Raw genomic sequence first — 18477 nt, forward strand, 5'->3', positions numbered from 1 at the left:
CGGGGCGGGAGCGCTTTATCTGAGGTTAGTCTTATCGACTCGGACCTCAGGTCGATGACGGCGCCGTGTTCACTTAGGAAGTCCATTCCAAGTATTGCATCCCTGGAGCAGTTTTGTAGGATTACAAAGCTCGCAGGATAAGTCCGGTTATTGATGGTAACTCTCGCCGTGCAGACACCAATCGGCGTTATCAGATGGCCTCCAGCGGTGCGCATTTGGGGGCCTTCCCAAGCGGTCTTAACTTTCTTCAACTTCGTGGCGAAGGGCCCACTGATGACGCAATAGTCGGCTCCAGTATCGACGAGAGCGGTGACGTTGTGGCCGTCGATGAGAACGTCGATGTCGCTAGTTCGTCGTCTTGCGTTGCGGTTGGGTCTCGGCGTCGGGTCACGGCTGCGTCGGTTTGTTCCGCTGCTTCCATGTTGCGTCGTCGGGTCTTCTTTGGTCCGCAAGATCTCGTCGTCAGGGGTCTGTCTGGTTCGCGTCGTGTTCTGAAGGTTTCGTCGCGACGTCGTCGTCGTCGGCGGAGGATCTTCGGTAGTTCGTCGTACAGCAACCGCACCTCCATCGGTTGCTGCCCTTAGTTTTCCGGATACGGGCTAGGCGACCGGCCCCGGTTTGGGCCAGTGTACGGCCGGCGGTGCGGTGACATGTAGCGGCCGGGCGACGGCGAGCGTGAAGGACGTCGTTCTTGCCACTGCGTTCCGGTTAGGTAGTAGTGATGCAGAACTATCGGTAAATTGACTATCGATAGTATCGATAGTTTTTTTTAAACTATCGATAGTGTATACAAACTATCGATAGTGCTACTATCGACAAACTATCGAGAGTGCAATTGGTAGTACCATCGTTAATATTACTATAGCGACTCATTACAAAATGTTAACAGCGCATAGAACGATTAGGAAGGGACGGGACAACAGAGGTAAAGAGCGCTTCAACCCTGCCAAGCGTCAACGCTTGCATACTATAGTGATATTACTGCCATGCGTGTTTATTGCTTTGTTTTGACGTATTCGGGTTTCACCCACAAAAAGACTGTTAGCAACGTTTGACGCAGACCGCGTCGTAATGTTTGAACAGCTTCACCATTGTTTGAGTTATTCTGTTGGGATTACGCGTCGGACGCGAATAGTCAAGTTTATTTGAGAGCTTACGCGAGCACCAGCGATAACGCTGGAAGATTCGATGACTGATCTATAAGCGACGACGTGTTCCACAGATGATCAGATCACTCGACAGCCGACGACTGTTCTCGTCGCTATCAGTGCGCAGCATGCATCGCTTGTATTATGAGTTTAGATTTTCTGGGAACATGTTCACTCAAATAAAGAGCTCCGTATTTCTTAGTCTTGCTGCAGCATTCTTCACCGTCACAACCACGTGGCAATACTATCGATAGTGGTGTGAATAATGATGCGGTTGCTGGCCGGCCATATTGCCAAAATATTTGCGATAGCCTACTACCAGCTTCGCTTAATTTATGAGCAATTTTTGGCAGAGAAATTAATTATTTCCGCAGTGAAAATGACGGAATGTCCCCATCAATAAATTTGTATCCAAATTTAACCAGTTACACCTTACAATGAACTTCTTGATATCTTTTATTTTTAAATCATAAAATGCAATATAATTTGAAGCCGCAGAGTCCCACCACATGTAACACCTTCCTTTTCGCTACCGCTGAACAGTTTCACTTTATGATCATGTGTTAGCAAAGCACTTTGCTGAAGAACACAATCATGTCAACTTTCGTGCTCTTCAGCCTGCTCCTCCGGCTGCACTATGTACCAGGCGCACGGGGAACCACGTTTATTCTGCAGTGAGTTCGCACTGTTGATTTTATACTATCGATAGTACCATCGAATTTTTTACTATCGATAGTGCTATCGATAGTTTTTTTCACTATCGATAGTTCGATAGTGACTCAGCTATCGATAGTATCGATAGTACCATCGATAGTTCTGCATCACTATTAGGTAGTCGTCGATGTCGCGAGGCCGTTCGCCTGGCTGCGGTCGCGGCGCGTTGATGGCGAATCCTCGTAGTCCCATCTGTCGGTACTGGCAGCGGCGGTACGTGTGGCCGGCCTCCCCGCAATGGTAGCAGAGCGGACGGTTGTCAGGGGCGCGCCAGACATCGGTCTTCCTCGGGGTGTAGCGCTGGCCGACAGGTGGGCGGCAGGGCGTCGGTGGCGGCGGCGGCGTATGGCCGACAGGTGGACGGTAGGGCATCGGTGGCGGCGGCGGCGTCTGGCGACGGTACTGCGGCGGTGTATCGTCTTGGCGTGGGCGTGGAGGAGGAGCATGACGGCGGGCTGCAGCAGCATAGCTCATAGCTTGCGGCTGCGGCTCTACTAGCTGAGGCGCACCGAGTGAATGCTGGATCTCCTGGCGCACGAGGTCGGCGATGGAATCTACTTGAGGTTGCGACGAAGGTAGAAGTTTTCGCAGCTCCTCTTGCACGATTGCTCGAATCGTCTCACGCAGGTCGGCGGATCCTAGCGCTTGAACGTCGGCGTAGCTTGTGGTCGAGAGGCTGCGGTTGTATTGCCGTGTTCGCATCTCAAGCGTTTTCTCGATTGTTGTTGCTTCGGAGACAAATTCTTGGACGGTATTCGGCGGATTCCTCATAAGGCCAGCGAAGAGCTGTTCCTTTACTCCTCGCATGAGGAAACGAACCTTCTTTTCTTCAGGCATGTTGGGGTCAGCGTGGCGGAACAGCCGGGTCATTTCTTCCGCGAAGATGCTCACGTTTTCGTTCGGGAGCTGAACCCGTGTATCCAGCAAGGATGCGGCCCTTTCCTTTCGAACGACGCTCGTGAACGTCTCCAAAAAAGCACTACGAAAGAGATCCCAGGTTCGAAGCGTGGACTCCCGGTTCTCGAGCCATGTCCTTGCTGGTTCTTCCAGGTAGAAGTACACGTGGCGCAGCTTGTCGTCCGCGTTCCAGTTGTTAAATGTTGCGACCCTTTCGAACGTCTCCAGCCAGGTTTCGGGGTCTTCACATGGCGAACCACGAAATGTCGGCGGCTCCCTGGGCGGCTGCATCACTATCGCGGCAGGGTTCGCTGCGGCCGTCATCGTGCCTGCTGTTCTTGTCGCCGTGGCTTTTGGCTTATCCGGTAGGAGTCCGTATTGGGGGGGGGGGGGGGTAGTCCTTTCTGCCGGCGGCTGGTTCGAGGATCCGGGTTGTCCTTAGAGTCGTCTTCTTCGCGGCTTGGGCTTGGGTCAGCGCTCCGCGGTGGCGTCCGGATCATGAAGCAGCATCTCCACCAGATGTCACGTGGTCGTGACGTCGACGAAGACAGCAGTCGGCGTTTGTAGGATGAAACTGTTTATTTGGCCGAACTTGTGGCCGGAAAATGAGAACTAGAACTACAGCAATGCACGCTGTACAATGATAGCGGCGAACAGGGCGTCGTCCGTCGATCAACTGACAAGCGGTCACGCGCGTCGGCTTTTATACAGGCGCTATCGAATTTTCCAGCAATATCGCTGGTGGCGGCGTAATCTCTAGACAAAGCTGGAACATTCGCGTGCGGGGCGCAATCTTAACAAACCGATCTACTACAATCGCGACGCTTCTAGAACACTACTTCGCGGACAGCGTCGAGCGTTGATAACCGTCTCTGCCGGTCAAACCCGAATACATCAAAACAGGACAAGAAGTGGGCGTGGCAATATCCTTTGCCACTCTCCTTAATAGCCACACGCGGTTGTCCTTATGCCCCTAAATCCCTCCCCGATGGCCCGTTTAACTGCACTTTCGGTAGTACTACAGAAAGTGCAAGAAAGTACTTGTTTTTCTAACGAAGAAAAAAAAAAAGGAACACGGGAACATACTTCACGTTTTAGTAGCGGCGGAGTGCTTTACTTTGTTTCGCTCGCGACACCTGTCCAAGCTTTCGACTCGTCAGCGCAAAGTCGTGTTAAGAGGCCGCCTCCGTGTTCGAAGGAATCGACTTCAATTTGGCGTAATAGAGATTTATCCCATTTCGGTGGTCGTCGTTTCTTCAACCCCGGCTTCCTTTGTCGGTCGAATTCCACTGACGTTGCTCTACGGGGAGCTCATTAGAGGTCGTCCCCTAAGGCGTTAACGCCCTTTGTTCTGTTTCGAGGAAATCCCTCGCTCTTCCGACGGCGTAATTTAGAACTTCCGGGCTACGTATACAGTACTGGTGTTAAAGCTGAAGTACCGGATATTGCGAAAGAAAACTTTTGTTTTCCTTCCAAATCAAAGTTGAGTTTAGATTGCCGCTCAGCTTGCTTCGCAAACCAAAAGCGTTGAAACGTTGAGCTTGCGTGCTGCGTTCGTCCGACAGACTCCATTGGACCTGATTAGCATTGCTTAGTTCTCGTTGTTTCTAGAACCTATTAAGCAGAATCTCTTGGCCCATGCGGTGCACAAGAAAGGAATTTTAGGGCTTGCTGCAAGCGCAAACGAATGGACGCACTGATTTTATATCCACAACGAACAACGGATGTCATTTTTTTTATCTATGCACCCTTACGGTGTAAGCATTGCATACGGGAGAGAGATAACAATTTATATGAATATGCTAGAAGCGTAAGTGAATTATAATAGTAATCGTAGAGATTTTACGTCCCAAAACCGTGGTATGATTATGAAGGGCGCCATAGTAGAGGGCTCCGGAAATTCCGACCGCCTGGGGTTCTTTAACTTGCACCTAAATCTATGTACACGGGCCTCTATCGTTTCACATCCACCAAAATGTGGTCGCCGCGGCCGGGATTGAATCTACGTGGCCTTAAAGTGTGAGTGTACGCACGCGTAAGTCCAATATTCGGCATGAGGTCGTACAACCTACACTTCTGAACTGACATAATCATATAACAATAATTCCTACGGTATAAAAAAAAACATAATCTCACATAACCTAACCTGCATCTTCAGAATTTATAACAACAATTAGAAAGATATTATAAGGTTAGAATGAATCTATGAGGTTATTTTTTAAAGTGCACAAAGAAGCATCAGAGCTTCAAGTTTCTACTTTTCCGAACGCTTAAGAGTGTCCCTGGATATAACATTGTCATTATTTACAGCTATATCATTTAGAAAATGATTTCATTCCATAATGACAGAAATGTAAACATGAAAACTCGTTCTTATCTTCATTCAAGCTCGTTCTCATTCATTCATTGCGAATGTTAAGGCCAACCACTGTGCATATCATATGAAAGCACCATGCGGTACCGCTTGACAGCTGTGCTCCGTGATTTGACGGGGTGCCTAATCGTTTTTCGAAATTGAAAACTACATATTATTTAAGCGATTTTCATAACGAGCGCTGTCATTGAGTGAATATGCTTTCCTTGACAGGGCAATCACTTGGATTTCTATCTCCCACTCGTCGCCTTTTTTTATCGCAAAAGGAAGCTAGGGCGGCTGATGAACAAGTCAGACATGTCGATCAAGGATGTTTCTTCTTCTACCTTGGAACACTGAGTTTGGCGCAAGTAGGCAGCAAGCCTCGAGCGCACTGTGCGTTCGTAGACAAATCACATCCGCACGTTTACTTATTTCACAACCAACAAAAGACGGCTAAACCAATAATAACGAGACAAGAAAGATCACAAGTTCAATAAAATAAAAATTACCGTAGACAGGTCGTTATTAAACGGAGACGATTCGCGTAGAAGAGAAGTCGAAAACCATTCTCCGTGAACGAAAGGGAAATGTAAATAAAAGTGTACCCATTATTTTCCGCATCGACTGCAATGATGACTGCGGTGAAGCCGAATCGAAAAGAATGAGGGAGCAAAAACAAAGCGTCGATCGTTCAGTCGGAGTCATTCCACCCCTGTCTTGGAGCTGACGTTCAATTTTCGAACGCCCCTCGCTGTTAGCTATTCCGAGTTAGCGTCGGGAAATAGGAGAATAAGTACATCGATTTGGATGCGAATACGAAGTCATTTTCGTTCGAATCTGTTTTTTTTCCCCAAGACAATCATAGGTTCCTGCTTACGGAATATGTAACGTGCCATTACGAAACCCGATAGGAAAGCGTGATCGAGTTATGCCGTCGTTAAAGTCAACGCAGATGAGTAGAAGACATTCTCTAGAACAACGTCCCCTGCAAATGCGTGATCTGTGCGATTCTGGGAAAGGAGAAATAGAACAGGTAGGCGCGAGTGTAAGCTAAACTGACACGCACGTAATTTATGTTCCACTGCACTGATATACACCGCCTATAATCAGCATTGAGCCCACCTCCGTGGTTCAGTGATTACGATGCTCGGCTGCCGACCCGAAGGTCGCAGGTTCGATCCCGGTCGCGGCGGTCGCATTTCGATGGAGGCGAAATGCTGGAGGCCCTTGTATTGCGCGATGCCGATGCATGCTAAGAAGACAGATCGTCGAAAGTTCCGGAGCCCTATATTGCGGCATGCCTCATAAGAATATTGTGGTTTTGGCATGTAAAACCCCAGATATTATTATTACTATTATTTTTAGTCGGCATTGAGCGAGATTGCGTCTATTCACTGGATGCAAGAAGTGGGACATCCTTGCACTGAAGTGTCAACAACTGAAGGCTTCATCTCATTTCCGTGCCTTGGGATATAGATAGACACTGTGCGTAAGTGCACAACACCAATGAATAATGAAGACATCAACGCTGTCGACCCAGAGCAGAATTCGGATGAATGAGCACCAAATACTCCAACTCATAGCTTTGCTAAATTTAAGGCTGTCATTGTTTATTGTATCACCCCTCAAGCAACTTCTTCAGGCTTGTTCAATTCTTGGCTCACTTTCTAATGACAAGCGATAACTTTAACCGCGAAAGCTATTTAAAGCAGCAATTTACCATCACTCGCTGACTCGGAGATTTGCTCATTTGTAAGTCATAGGTCATTCGTAGATCGAAGGGTCATATGTCATCGGTGGTGGGCCGTAGGTCATCTGTGACTCGAAAGGAATGAAATGGCTGTCGCCATAGGTCGTGATTTATGTAGGCCCCGCTGGCGATGGTGGTGACCTGGCGTTCCCGTCGCGTTCAAGTCAAGGTTGCCGACTAACTTTGTTTAGTTTGAGAATGTAAATTACCATAGGTGGTCATATGAGCTCCGTTTCATTTTATTATATTTTACTTCACTTCCGCTTGTGCGGACGAGTCAGAGAGGATAAAAAAAAGCGATCACAAGGAAGACAGACGTTATTTTCAGCGTGCTCTACGCCGCGTGAAAAAAAAGTATAATGAAATAAGCGACAAAGCAAAAAATGGAAGCGGTTATACATAGCAACGCTCTAAATGATAAAAGTGTTAGGCATGACATGAAACTTTAAAAAAAAAAGAAAAGACCAGAGAAAAACATGAACATCAACAACGTATCAAACAAAAAAAAAGAAAAAAGGAAAAAACAGAAGCAGCAGCAGCATATCTCAGTTTGAACACTTTCTGGAAATTTTGAAATATTCGAGCGCTGTTGGATCCTGTATGTACGGTGCCCCATATTTAACAAATTGTTCCGCTCGACTGCTTTCGCGAAACCTGAATGTTTTGCTGATCGTATTGCGCATCATTGCACTGTGCGGTTTGGAAAAACGAGTGAAACGTGCCTAATTATGCATCTTGAAGCAACGCCAACTGAAACAGAATTGCATATGATAATATGTGAGAAGGCGCGAAGCTTACTTCTAATGTGCCCGCTCAAAAAAAAAAAAAGAAATACAGGTTGGCAACGTCAGTTGCCATACATAAAACAAGTTACACGCAAGCAATTAATGTGCTGCGCAACGAGGATGAAACGAGAGAGAGAGAGAGAGGACAAAGCGGAACGTCTCTTTCTTTTTTGCAATTGCGCAGCACGTTAACAGATAAATACTACGTAGCTTGCAAGAAATCATTAATACATACACGCAAGCAGGTACACTAAGACAAATTGGGAACACATTTCTGAATCGAAAACGGAATACAAGTGTAACCTGCCTGATAAGCCATAACCATGGAAAAAGTTCGGTTTGTGTGCTTTTGCTGCGAAATGGTTTCTAAACGTAATAAAACCGAAATAAATACTTAAAGGGATCGCAAGAAATTCAGATCAGATGACTAGACAAATTGTTGAGGCGTTTCAAATGAACACAAACGAAAACTGTGTGAGCCGCCCATCGGTTTCGTTTTCTGCAAAAGAGATACGTTATAGTGTTCATGTCGCGCTAGCGGGGGCGTTGTTGCTGTAAAGCGATGTTTGGTGCGATGGCGATTTTGACACTATTTGTTTACTTCTTGTACATTGGTATCTATGCTCTTACCATGGGCAATAAACCCCAGTTGTTAGTAGCACTGTGTCCTTGTGTCTTCTTTTGCGTCCTCGCATATCCTTGCGCTAATTAGAGAATTCCTGCGCGTAAGAAAAAATCAGGGGCCTTTGGTCAATATGAATATGGAAGCCAGCGAAGCTGTGACTGCGGTGGGTCCGGTATAGTGAATACTGCTGTAGTGAATTTATACATTATGATTTCTGACTACATTGAGCGAATGAAGAGGAATACTGTGAAAGATCCCGGTGTTTCTCTTGCGCATGGCGTATATTCTCTCATCAACGGTGGTCTCAAAGTGAAATCTTGGAGCACATAAGAAAGTCCGTTGTTTGGAAAGGGCAAAAATGGCATGAAGTTCATCTCTTGTGCAAGTAGTCTTGTCTTTGAGGCAAGACTTTTCACGTCATTCTGCCATGCCGGCGATATCATACGCTATTATGTTTACTTACGCCATGTCCAATTTTTTTCGGCGCGAAAAACGCTGAATTAGTCGAGTTAATTGGTTCGCCTAAATATGTTTTACGCGTCTTTTGTCCGCGGGCGCGATCCGCCAGAGCCTAGCCCTATACAGCTGCGCAGTAAAAATTTAATACAGAGAAGAGATAGAACGGTACAGAGCGCTCCAACTGCGTCCTATTCCATAAGCAAGGGCAGGAAAGCGCTTTGAATGCCACATGCAAATACATTTGCCATCCTTCATATGCTGCACTGAAACCGGCTCACATGTGGTCGTGTTTTTAACTGCTGCTGTCAAGCGTGCATTTAGTAAACGCCGCATCATTTCCAAAGCCACAGTGCGGAAAAACGTTGGGAATCGCTGCATAGGTTATGTTTGGGCGTGCCGCGTTATATTGCGTACGTTTTTCATTCAGAGCAGCATAAATAAAGCCCATGGCTGCAGTAACCTAACGGGTTAGATTTACATAGTCCTAATGCCTGTTGCACGTGCACGCATGTGCCCAGTGAAAAGGGTTTATCACCTACACAAAGAAAACGCCACAGCAAGGTTTTGCGTAATGCATCGCAACGTGCTTTTCAGAGCGTTAAAAGTTCTACTATCGCGAAATTTGCTAACGAGTGTCCAATCAGCGAACTATTTAGGTGGTGCACAGACTACTACTGCTTCGTAATTTAATTGCAATCACCGAGCATTCGACTCGCGTAATACTGAGTCACATTTCGTTATTTTTGCTTCATCCGGTTATCCGGTTTCGTCGCAAATGGACCTTTTTTTGTTCCCTTTCAATTTGCTAGTCCTGCGAACACAGAAGCCACAAGCACCCTAATCGAAATGTAGTCTAGTACGCAGTGCTCACTAATTTGCTTAATGACGCCACATCGACTCCGTGCATTGATTCGGATTTCACGCATTCTTTTTTACAACGAAGGCGTATATGGCTAGTATATATAGGCGGAAAAATGTGCCGGTCCGTGAATGCACAGAAAATATAACGAAGCAAGGCTAGCCCACGCTATACCTCGAAGGGTCTCTGCTCTTGCACTACTTTCTCTTCAAGGTTTGTCAGCCTATATGACTATTGATACCCACCGCGGCATGAATCGCTGCCCATAAAATCGTTTAGGTGTTCTCAATATCTAAGTTAACGTCACCAAACGCAAACTCTGTAGGACTCACGTCTTAAATGTGGTGATAGATAGTTCAAAAGGTACAACATAAAATCCAGCAGATCCCACGCATTGCGGGAAGGAATTCCCTGCGAAGCAGACAGTCAGTAGCAGCCTATGCCAGATTTTTCGCTTCGAGTCATACGTTGTGAGGTGGTTCGAAGTCTTCGTGTAAATTGACTAGTTGTGCGCATATCGTGTGCTTACCAGGCACGCTGATTTGCACTGGCATGTAAGGGGTAATTCATGGTCCGACATAACATTGGCACTCACGTTGGAGCAGACACGTCAGATCCATCGCCACGAAGAGCACGCTAGGGGGCGATGTACATATTATACGTAGGGGCCGTGGGCGCATTGGCGCTACTCTTGAGGAATCGTTGATACATAACGTTTGTTACAAAATGACAAGTTGGGCTAGCTGTTGCGTATTCATTTGATGAGCAATGACCTTGCACAAAAAAACAGAGTTTTCTTTTATTGGTGAGCGTATGACTTAAACGTTTTTCTGAAGTTAACCTCACTTAACATGCGCAGTTTTATGCTTATAAGCTCACGCTACGTTCCAATATACTTTAAATTGGGAGGGGACAGGTGATTGACCGTTCATATCAACCCAGAAACTGCGAGAACAGACATTGGTAATTTAAATGCGAGAGCGTTAAGAAAAACCGGGACATCGGCAGCGTTGACCCGACGAATGCAAAGAATAAAAGTCAGGATCCCAGCAGGAATCAAATGCTTGGATTCGATTCGCGGCCGTCACGTATGTCTTGAAACTGCTCTATGCAGGCGTAATGTCGGTGGTGCAGCGTCAGCCGTGGTTGCAGTGGTGGTTATATAATTTTACAACAAAGCAGTAAACATTATATATGTACTCCTATGATACAGGCATCATGTCGGGTGAACGTCAATTGTGGTTCCAGTGTTGGCTTCGCTTTTATAGCAGTCTAGTAAAAATTACATTTGTATTGCTATGACTCAATAAGCTATGTTCAAGCGTTAACGACCTTGGAGGAATACGTTAACAAAAGTTATGTATGATATTCACATCATCGCGCCGTAGAGTGCACTTCGTTTCGATAATACTAACGTATGTACTCTAACATGAGTGCTCACATTACGTAAGACCGTAAGTTACCAGAACGGAAATCTGGGCGCTCGTCTCGTGTTTATGTTGCTTCCTTGCGTCCCCGTAATTTTCGCGCTACATGCTCTACGTAAGTTACCTTTTAACGCCTGTGTAGTCGACCTTCCTGGTAAACCCACGATGTGCACACAGCTACTACACTCACAAAAACTAGTTGATATGCCTCGTAACGCTTGGCTTAAAGCCAAAAAATGCAATATAGACAATTACTCGGTGACTTCTTCGGATGAAACTGACTCCCAAAAGGCGTGGGATCTGCCGAATTCTTTAATCTTTGCTTCCATCGGAATATATCATCTACGCACAACATCGCCGCCCCCGGCACCGCATTTTCTGTGACGCGGGCTCCTTCGCACTGTCGGGTTAAGATTTCCAAAATCTGGGTTGATATTGACTGGGAATCGCATGTGGCGTATAGCCGCACACCATGAGCCGCAGCATGCCGATATGTACCGCACGTGACGGGTGGAAAGAATTTCTTGACGTACGCGACAGGAAATCGCGTTATTCATGTCATGACCTGCTAATCATGTTCGTTATACGTTCACGGCCTCCTATGCCAATTTTGGTATGTGCTAATCTAATGAGACGCCCGCGAGAGCTCCAAGACGTAGGCGGCTAGATAGACAGATATACATTAACGGTCAAAGTGTCTTTGCTTCGATAAGAAACGCTTCTCCATTTAATACACTTCCATAAATCCCAGCTCGTGATGAACTCTGGGGCAGCACGTATCAGCATTGATGGTTAATCTCGTGTTTAAATTTATAATAGACAGCACTGAAATCACAACATCGTTTTCATTTTATCAAGATTGGTCGCGTTGACAGACAGCCACTTTGAAGGGGCGCTTATCCTTTTCCAATTTCGCTATTTCCTTTCGATTGCGGCGCCGATTTTTCCGTACGCGATCATCGAATCGAAGGAAGATTTCGCCATGTGGGGCTGACGACGCATGGATGAAGATGGCGCGGCCGCAACAAATTACGGGGTGCGGTTTCCGCGTCTGAGCGGCTTTCCGACTCGGCTCACGTCTTTCCCGACGCTCTCGAAGTGTGTGATCAGCTAGGGGCGGCTTTAATTACGAGGTGCCACGCGTCGCGCGCGCCGGCTCCGCCTTTTAGACGGCCTCTTTCACCGCTATTCTGAACGCGTACAGCGTAGAGAGAGCGCAGTCAGGAATAATTAACGGCGCGCAAATTGGAATTAGGGAATGTTTTCAAACTTCAAACCAGAACGCGACGGGAGGTAAAAGACGAAATGGAATTTCAGGCTTGAAATTCTTCAACTTAGTTTCGCAAGCAGACGGAAAATACGAGTTAAATCAGAGATGGCATTAAAGAAAGTTCTTATCCGGAGAGAGGGAGAGCGATACGAAGCTAGAAGGAAAGGCAGGGAGGTTAACCAAGCTTTGGCTCGGTTGGCTACCCTACAATTGGGGTGGGGGAAGGGGGATAATGGAAAGGAAAGGGTAGAGAAGAAGAGGAAGAAAGATATGGATAATTCTTTAATCCTAGACGTACGCACTTCAATAGAATTGCAGATCTAGTCCACATTATCTGGACCTGCCCTTCCTATAACGACCCGAATACAAATGAAGAATGTTGGCAGACCTTATTACTCTACTCTAGAAAAACAAAACAAGCCATAGGTCGCGCCTTGTACGTCGGCAGGTACCGAGGGATTACGGCCGATGGTTAGAGGGATGAATGGAGGCTCAGGCCTTCTGCCCCGTCATTTCTAACGGATGCGAATAAATGCTATTTCTATCTCTTCAAGTACCCCTGAACTCGAGCAGACGCGCACTGCGCAGACGCACAGACAGTCTACCCCTTCCTTTTGCAACGGTTATCTTAAAATATCAAATCATGAAATTCAGGAGAAAGCGAGAGCCGAAAGGAGAGGGGACTACATAGAATTCAACGAGACGAAATGTTCGGTGTGCTAACCTACGCGTGGGGAAGGGGGTTAAAGTAGGAAAGGAAAGTGGATATAACTGTCGCTAAATCCGCAGAAGCAATGCCAGCCACTGACGTTGCTTGCGAGTCGACCTCCAAACTCCTCAGTGTATCCCCGTAGTAGAAAGCACAACTTCTTCGGGCTTTGGGCGGAATTGCTCAAATAATTTATTCGTGACCAACGCGCTGTACACAGCCGCTCGGTATTCCCCGCTTTTGTTAGTCGAAGACAGGTCGCAGCGTTGTGCACAGGCACAGCCGCGGAGCTGTCAGAGTGCGAGGCTACGCGTACATCTCTATCACGAAGGCTTATGTTCTCCGTATGTGTAACATAACAAATTTTTACGGCTAATAGGGTAAATAACCTGCGATCATTTTCTTGACGTTCATGGTTACGTCAATCCGCCCAGGAACTTTCTCAGGCGCGCATCACAAGCGCCAGCTTTTTCGACCTACATAATGACTGGACAGTGTAGTGACTCGATAAGCGAAATGAGTTTAAGCTACAAATTTCTTCTTGAGTTGACGTGCAGAGCGCGATATACAACAAGGACGTGAAAGTAGCACACACGGAAAGTGCTGACTCTCAACTGGTGCTTTATTGCATAAGAAATAAATGCCAACGTGTACACTCATTCGCAGGAAGAAATGAATTAGCAAGCAAAAGGCTGAATAAAGGTGAGCAATTCAACATGAATCATGACCAACTTGCGAGGCTGTCAGTACTGTTATCTATCAATTTCTCTCTAGAATTTGTCAAGTTAAGATACCCCTATATATAGAGGGAGGAAGAAGAGTCGGCATATTAGGGAAGGTTGTGCACGATTGGCTACCGCATAGTATGACCAGTTTGAGGATATAAATTGGAAGACACCATAGACAGACCTGAATTTTATGTATACCTACCTCTCCGTATCACCTTCCTATCGTGAAATATTGTTTGGTTTTTATCAAAGTTCTGTCTTAATTTTTTGTATTTTACGCATTAAAGATTAAAAAGAAATACCTGGAGCTTGCCCAATTCCTTATGGTGGTTGTACGCCCATAGCTTCCGTCTGCATCTACGCGCACTATCGCTATCAAAGCTCAGTAAAATGAATCAGCTGTGGTTTAAAGTCTTGATGCTTTTATGAAGCGCAGTAGTGGTTCAGTGGCCTTGAGCATACGACACTGCCTTGGCCAAGCTCTAGGACTCTTAATTTCAGGACACTTGGTCATCTAGCATGCACATGACCTCCTAGACCACCGAAGGAAACGCACTGGCACAGAAAGTGATTAACGGTTGGGCGACGCTGTGTATATCCTTGACAATTATGCCAGCTGCGAATAAGTAATGCTCGAATTGTGTATTCCCGAATGGTAAACGGCAACGTGCGCAATAACGTCAGAACTGTGAACGACGTAAGAACGTAAGAGAAATATATGAATACACATATTTAAAGGCTTACGAAGCGCGGGTTCCACAGAAAGGAAATGACTGAAAGGATCGGTCTAGAGAATAAGTCGTATATTTGAACGCGAAAGAACCGCCATTGCAAGCAATGTTGCGCTGGCTGAGAGCCGAAAAAGAAAACTTATTCGTGTCGGCTTTGAACACTTCAGCTATGTTGGTATGCCTACTACCCTGTCTGCCATGGTTAACTAAAGTTTTATACTGAACATGCTTTGGTAGACAAGTTTCGAAAATTGCGTCAGAAGAACTCGAAGATAGTTCGCGTACACATCGTCAAAAACTGTAGCAAAACAGTTTATCTGAAAACGAAAATGTGTTCATGGAATTGGCTTTCCATTGTCGCAAAATGTTTAAGTCATTTAGCTGTCCAGATATTGCTAACAAAAGAACATAAAGCGCACAGACAAGCAATGTCAATACGATAGACAAAAATGGGAAATAGAAGGCCTTTAGATTACTAAGCATTGCGTTATAATTTATAACGCACCACTAGTGATGGTTCAAAATGTGGCATTTTCATGTATAGCACACAGGAACTTGCTAGCCAATTGCTTTGTTCCCGTGGTCCGGTATCAGTTGCGGTTGAGCGGATATTTTACGTTTCACCAGTGGCTAAATCAAGTTTGCATGTGCCAGTGCATGGAAAGAAGACGGAGTCCAAGGCATTTTTTCGGGTCAACGCCACAGCTCAAATATAATTCAAGGCTTCGAACGTTTCACCCGAAGGCTGTAGATTTGATTCGCACTGGTGGTAAGGTTTTATTCTTTTAATTCCTTATAGATTCTATTATTAGAAGAAGTCACTTTTTCATCATTTAAAAAGCGTTAATTTTGTTGAATTGACGTGACCATTGAGGTGAAAAATTCAGACTATCGGTTCGTCTGATCTCACGGTACTTTTCAAACTATTTGCGGTCATACTAAACGGCGAGAATAGCCCGCATTATTATCCTAGCCGCGGCAGGCGCATTTTCGATGGAGGCGAAAATGTTTGAGACCCGTGTACTTAGATTTAGGTGCACGTTAAATAACTTCAGGTGGTCCAAATTTCCGGAACCCTCCCCTACGGCATTCATCATAATCATATCGTGGTTTTGGGACGTTAAACCCCAACAATTATCATTGTTTATTCGAGCTTCGAAGCACATAGCACACTGTATCCTTATTTTAAAGCGGATGTTGCTATAAGAACGGGTCGCCTGCGATTACAAGAACTACATTGGGAAGTTGTCTTGCTTTGTGACAGTCACACGCAGGTCAAACCCGAATGTGTGTGCGACAGAGCACCTCACGAACACTCAGCACTTCATTGACCCCCAGTTTATAATCACTGATCCGAACATGTTCCCGGTACCCTTGGGTGTCTTATAAACGATGGAAAAGCAATATCGCCACAGCGGTACCACTTCAAGACGTTGAATAACAATAATAATAATTGTTTGTACTTTTCGTCGCAAAACCAAGACATGATTATGTGGTACGCCGTAGTGGAGGGCTCCGGAAAATTAGACCACCTGGGGTTCTTTGACGAGCACCTAAATCTAAGTACACGGGCCTCTAGCATTTTCGCCTCCACCGAAAATGTGGCCGCCATGGCCGGGATTCCATCCCGCAACCTTCGGATCAGCAGTCGAGCACCATAACCACTAGACCATCTTGGCGGGCAAAGCGTTGAAGAAGCGAAACTTTCTGGATATTCCTTAGGTCTCCTTCATCAGCACCTAATCCAACTATACGAGAAACAAGGAACAGAAATATATGACAGAATGAGAACCTCAACCAGTCAGAACTGCATTAGGAAACACGGAACCAGAAGTGAGAGTTCTGACTAAGAATTGTGGCGTACGAGAGTAGAAGTTTGGGTGTTGGTTTTGGTTCATGACTGCGTATAGCGCAGCCCACAAATATAAAGAAAGGGGGACATATGTTAAAATAGCTCTGACTCCCAAGTTATCTGTATTTTTCAGAGGATAAAAATATATGCATACAGAGAACGATAAAATAGAAGCTTGCTCAGAAAATGGCCCAGTAAAATCAAGGCTTGAGGGTGATTACCTGGCCTGGGTTGTAGGGCCATCGGTGGCACCGGTGGTGGTGGTAAAACCCCAGATATTTTTATTATTATTAACGGTGGCACGTGCTTAAAGTGAATTTACTTGCCGATGTTCTGATTAGGCTTGCACGTATCGCTTTCTGCACATATATATTTTGTTCTTCTGCGAAATAAAGATCAATTGAATGTCAGCGCCCGTCTTATAGACAGCTTGCACTGACGTCAGTGAAACGTCCACGTTGGAGCACCAATATAGTGGGACGCGAAATTTGGGATGTCACGTTAGTGCTATCAGAACATCGCATGCTCTTTCCTTGGTTATTCATGTACAGAGGACCAATAACGTTCCAGCGACGTCGTTATCACAGTGAAACAAGTTAACCACCGCGTGATTACATTGCCTTGACGTCATCTAAGCCGCCATATTGGAGCCATGTTTTGCGTCCATGACGTCACGTGCAAGCTGTCAATACTCTGTGCTTTTTTTCCTATGCCCGCGCGCCGTGTTGTACGCCCCCCTGACAAAGAAACGTGCGTTCCTGTTTCCTTGAAATGCTGGAGTGTGTGTGTGAGCCCTTATTCCGAATTTCGATGGATACATCTCGATCGCAAACAAATAGTTTCGGGACATCACGCGCCTCTTCACTATTCATATTACAACGGGTCTTGCCCGAGGGGCCATTTGAATAAAAACTGCACGTGAATTTGCCGCATTACATTATTCTCTAAAAAAAATTCTTAGCAACAATACTGCGGAAAATGGCAGCTAACCGCTGCTACCATCTTTCTAGTATGCTCTGCACGTTGCCATAATGGATGCGTACAGTGGCTAAATGCTCGTCGCTGGGGTTTCAGGTGCAAACAACTATTCTGGACCGCCAACGGTATACTGACGACAAATGTCGTGCGCTGAACGGGAACATCTCAAGAGGCTGATAGCGTCCAGACTATACGATTCAAGCACAGCCGACAGTCAATGAAGTCTTGTCACCTAACCAAATTATTTTCACCTGAACTTCTTTTCTGTTGCTTGTTTTATCTTCTGTATGTCATCTTTTGCTGTTTCCTATAAAACCAGCTTCAAAAAGGGCCGCTTACCTTGGTCCACCAGCCTAGCGGCGTGTCCTGACAGTTTTTCACGTTCGCTCATCAGCTCAGCCAGGTAGGTCCGGCTATCCACTGTCTGCTGAACTTTTCCGAACACTGCTGCCATGGCGACTAGTCGCCCTAATGGGAGATCACTAGCACACTCTCTATATTCAACCGGCGAGGCACCGCTGAAGCTAGGCCGCACACACCGGCAAACGCCTGTCAGTACTCCGCTGGTCGGGTAATCCTTCCGGCGACTACGCGATGTACCACAAATGTAAGCACACACGGATTCAAGTGCGCGGCGCACACAACTCGTTGGGCACTCCAGAGAATCGTACGTTTTCTCTTTCTGTTTTCTTTTTCTCGGCGAGTGCTAGATAAGATAGGGAATCCGCGCAGCGAGCGAGGCAGTTGTCAAAAGGACGCCGCCGCGTCCCAAGGCAAACGAACGGAAAAGCCGCCGCGCAGCTAACCGCCGCTCGCCGACAACGTGCTATCGGGCGCCCACACGCAGCAGTAGCAGACGACACTCTGCGAACGCGCCGAGGCGAAAACGAGCAGACGATCCCCGCGAGAACCATCGGGTGGCGTGCAACAGAAGCGGAAAGCGATGGCAGCGTCGCCTGGACAGCGCTGCGGCAAATCGCGGAAGCATGGTTGTTGGCGCGCAATTCAATATCCGGAATGATGCAGCGAATGCGTCGTTTGGCGTGTTAGGGATTACGCACGCTTAATACGGATTGTTTGCCATCGGGTAGGCTCTTCATTGCTGTCGCCGTAAAAAAATGAAAGCAGAACATATTTAGTGTCATCAATGTTCAACAATGAATCCGCAGGAATCGAAGAAAGATTTCCA

The 18477-nt window shown here is 46.3% G+C and overlaps 1 protein-coding gene across 1 annotated transcript in view; it reads right to left on the bottom strand.

Moving 5' to 3' along the window:
- LOC119372207 (KH domain-containing, RNA-binding, signal transduction-associated protein 2) overlaps window positions 1–18150 on the bottom strand; it is a 376214-nt gene extending 358064 nt beyond the window's left edge. Inside the window, exon 1 of the mRNA XM_037642685.2 lies at window positions 17628–18150. Within this exon, the coding sequence (XP_037498613.1) occupies window positions 17628–17742 (115 nt within the window). The 5' untranslated portion in view covers window positions 17743–18150. The remainder of the gene's footprint in view (window positions 1–17627) is intronic.
- Window positions 18151–18477: the final 327 nt, after the last annotated feature.

Source organism: Rhipicephalus sanguineus, chromosome 10 (assembly GCF_013339695.2).
Source record: "Rhipicephalus sanguineus isolate Rsan-2018 chromosome 10, BIME_Rsan_1.4, whole genome shotgun sequence".
In the NCBI taxonomy this organism is placed as follows: domain Eukaryota; kingdom Metazoa; phylum Arthropoda; class Arachnida; order Ixodida; family Ixodidae; genus Rhipicephalus; species Rhipicephalus sanguineus.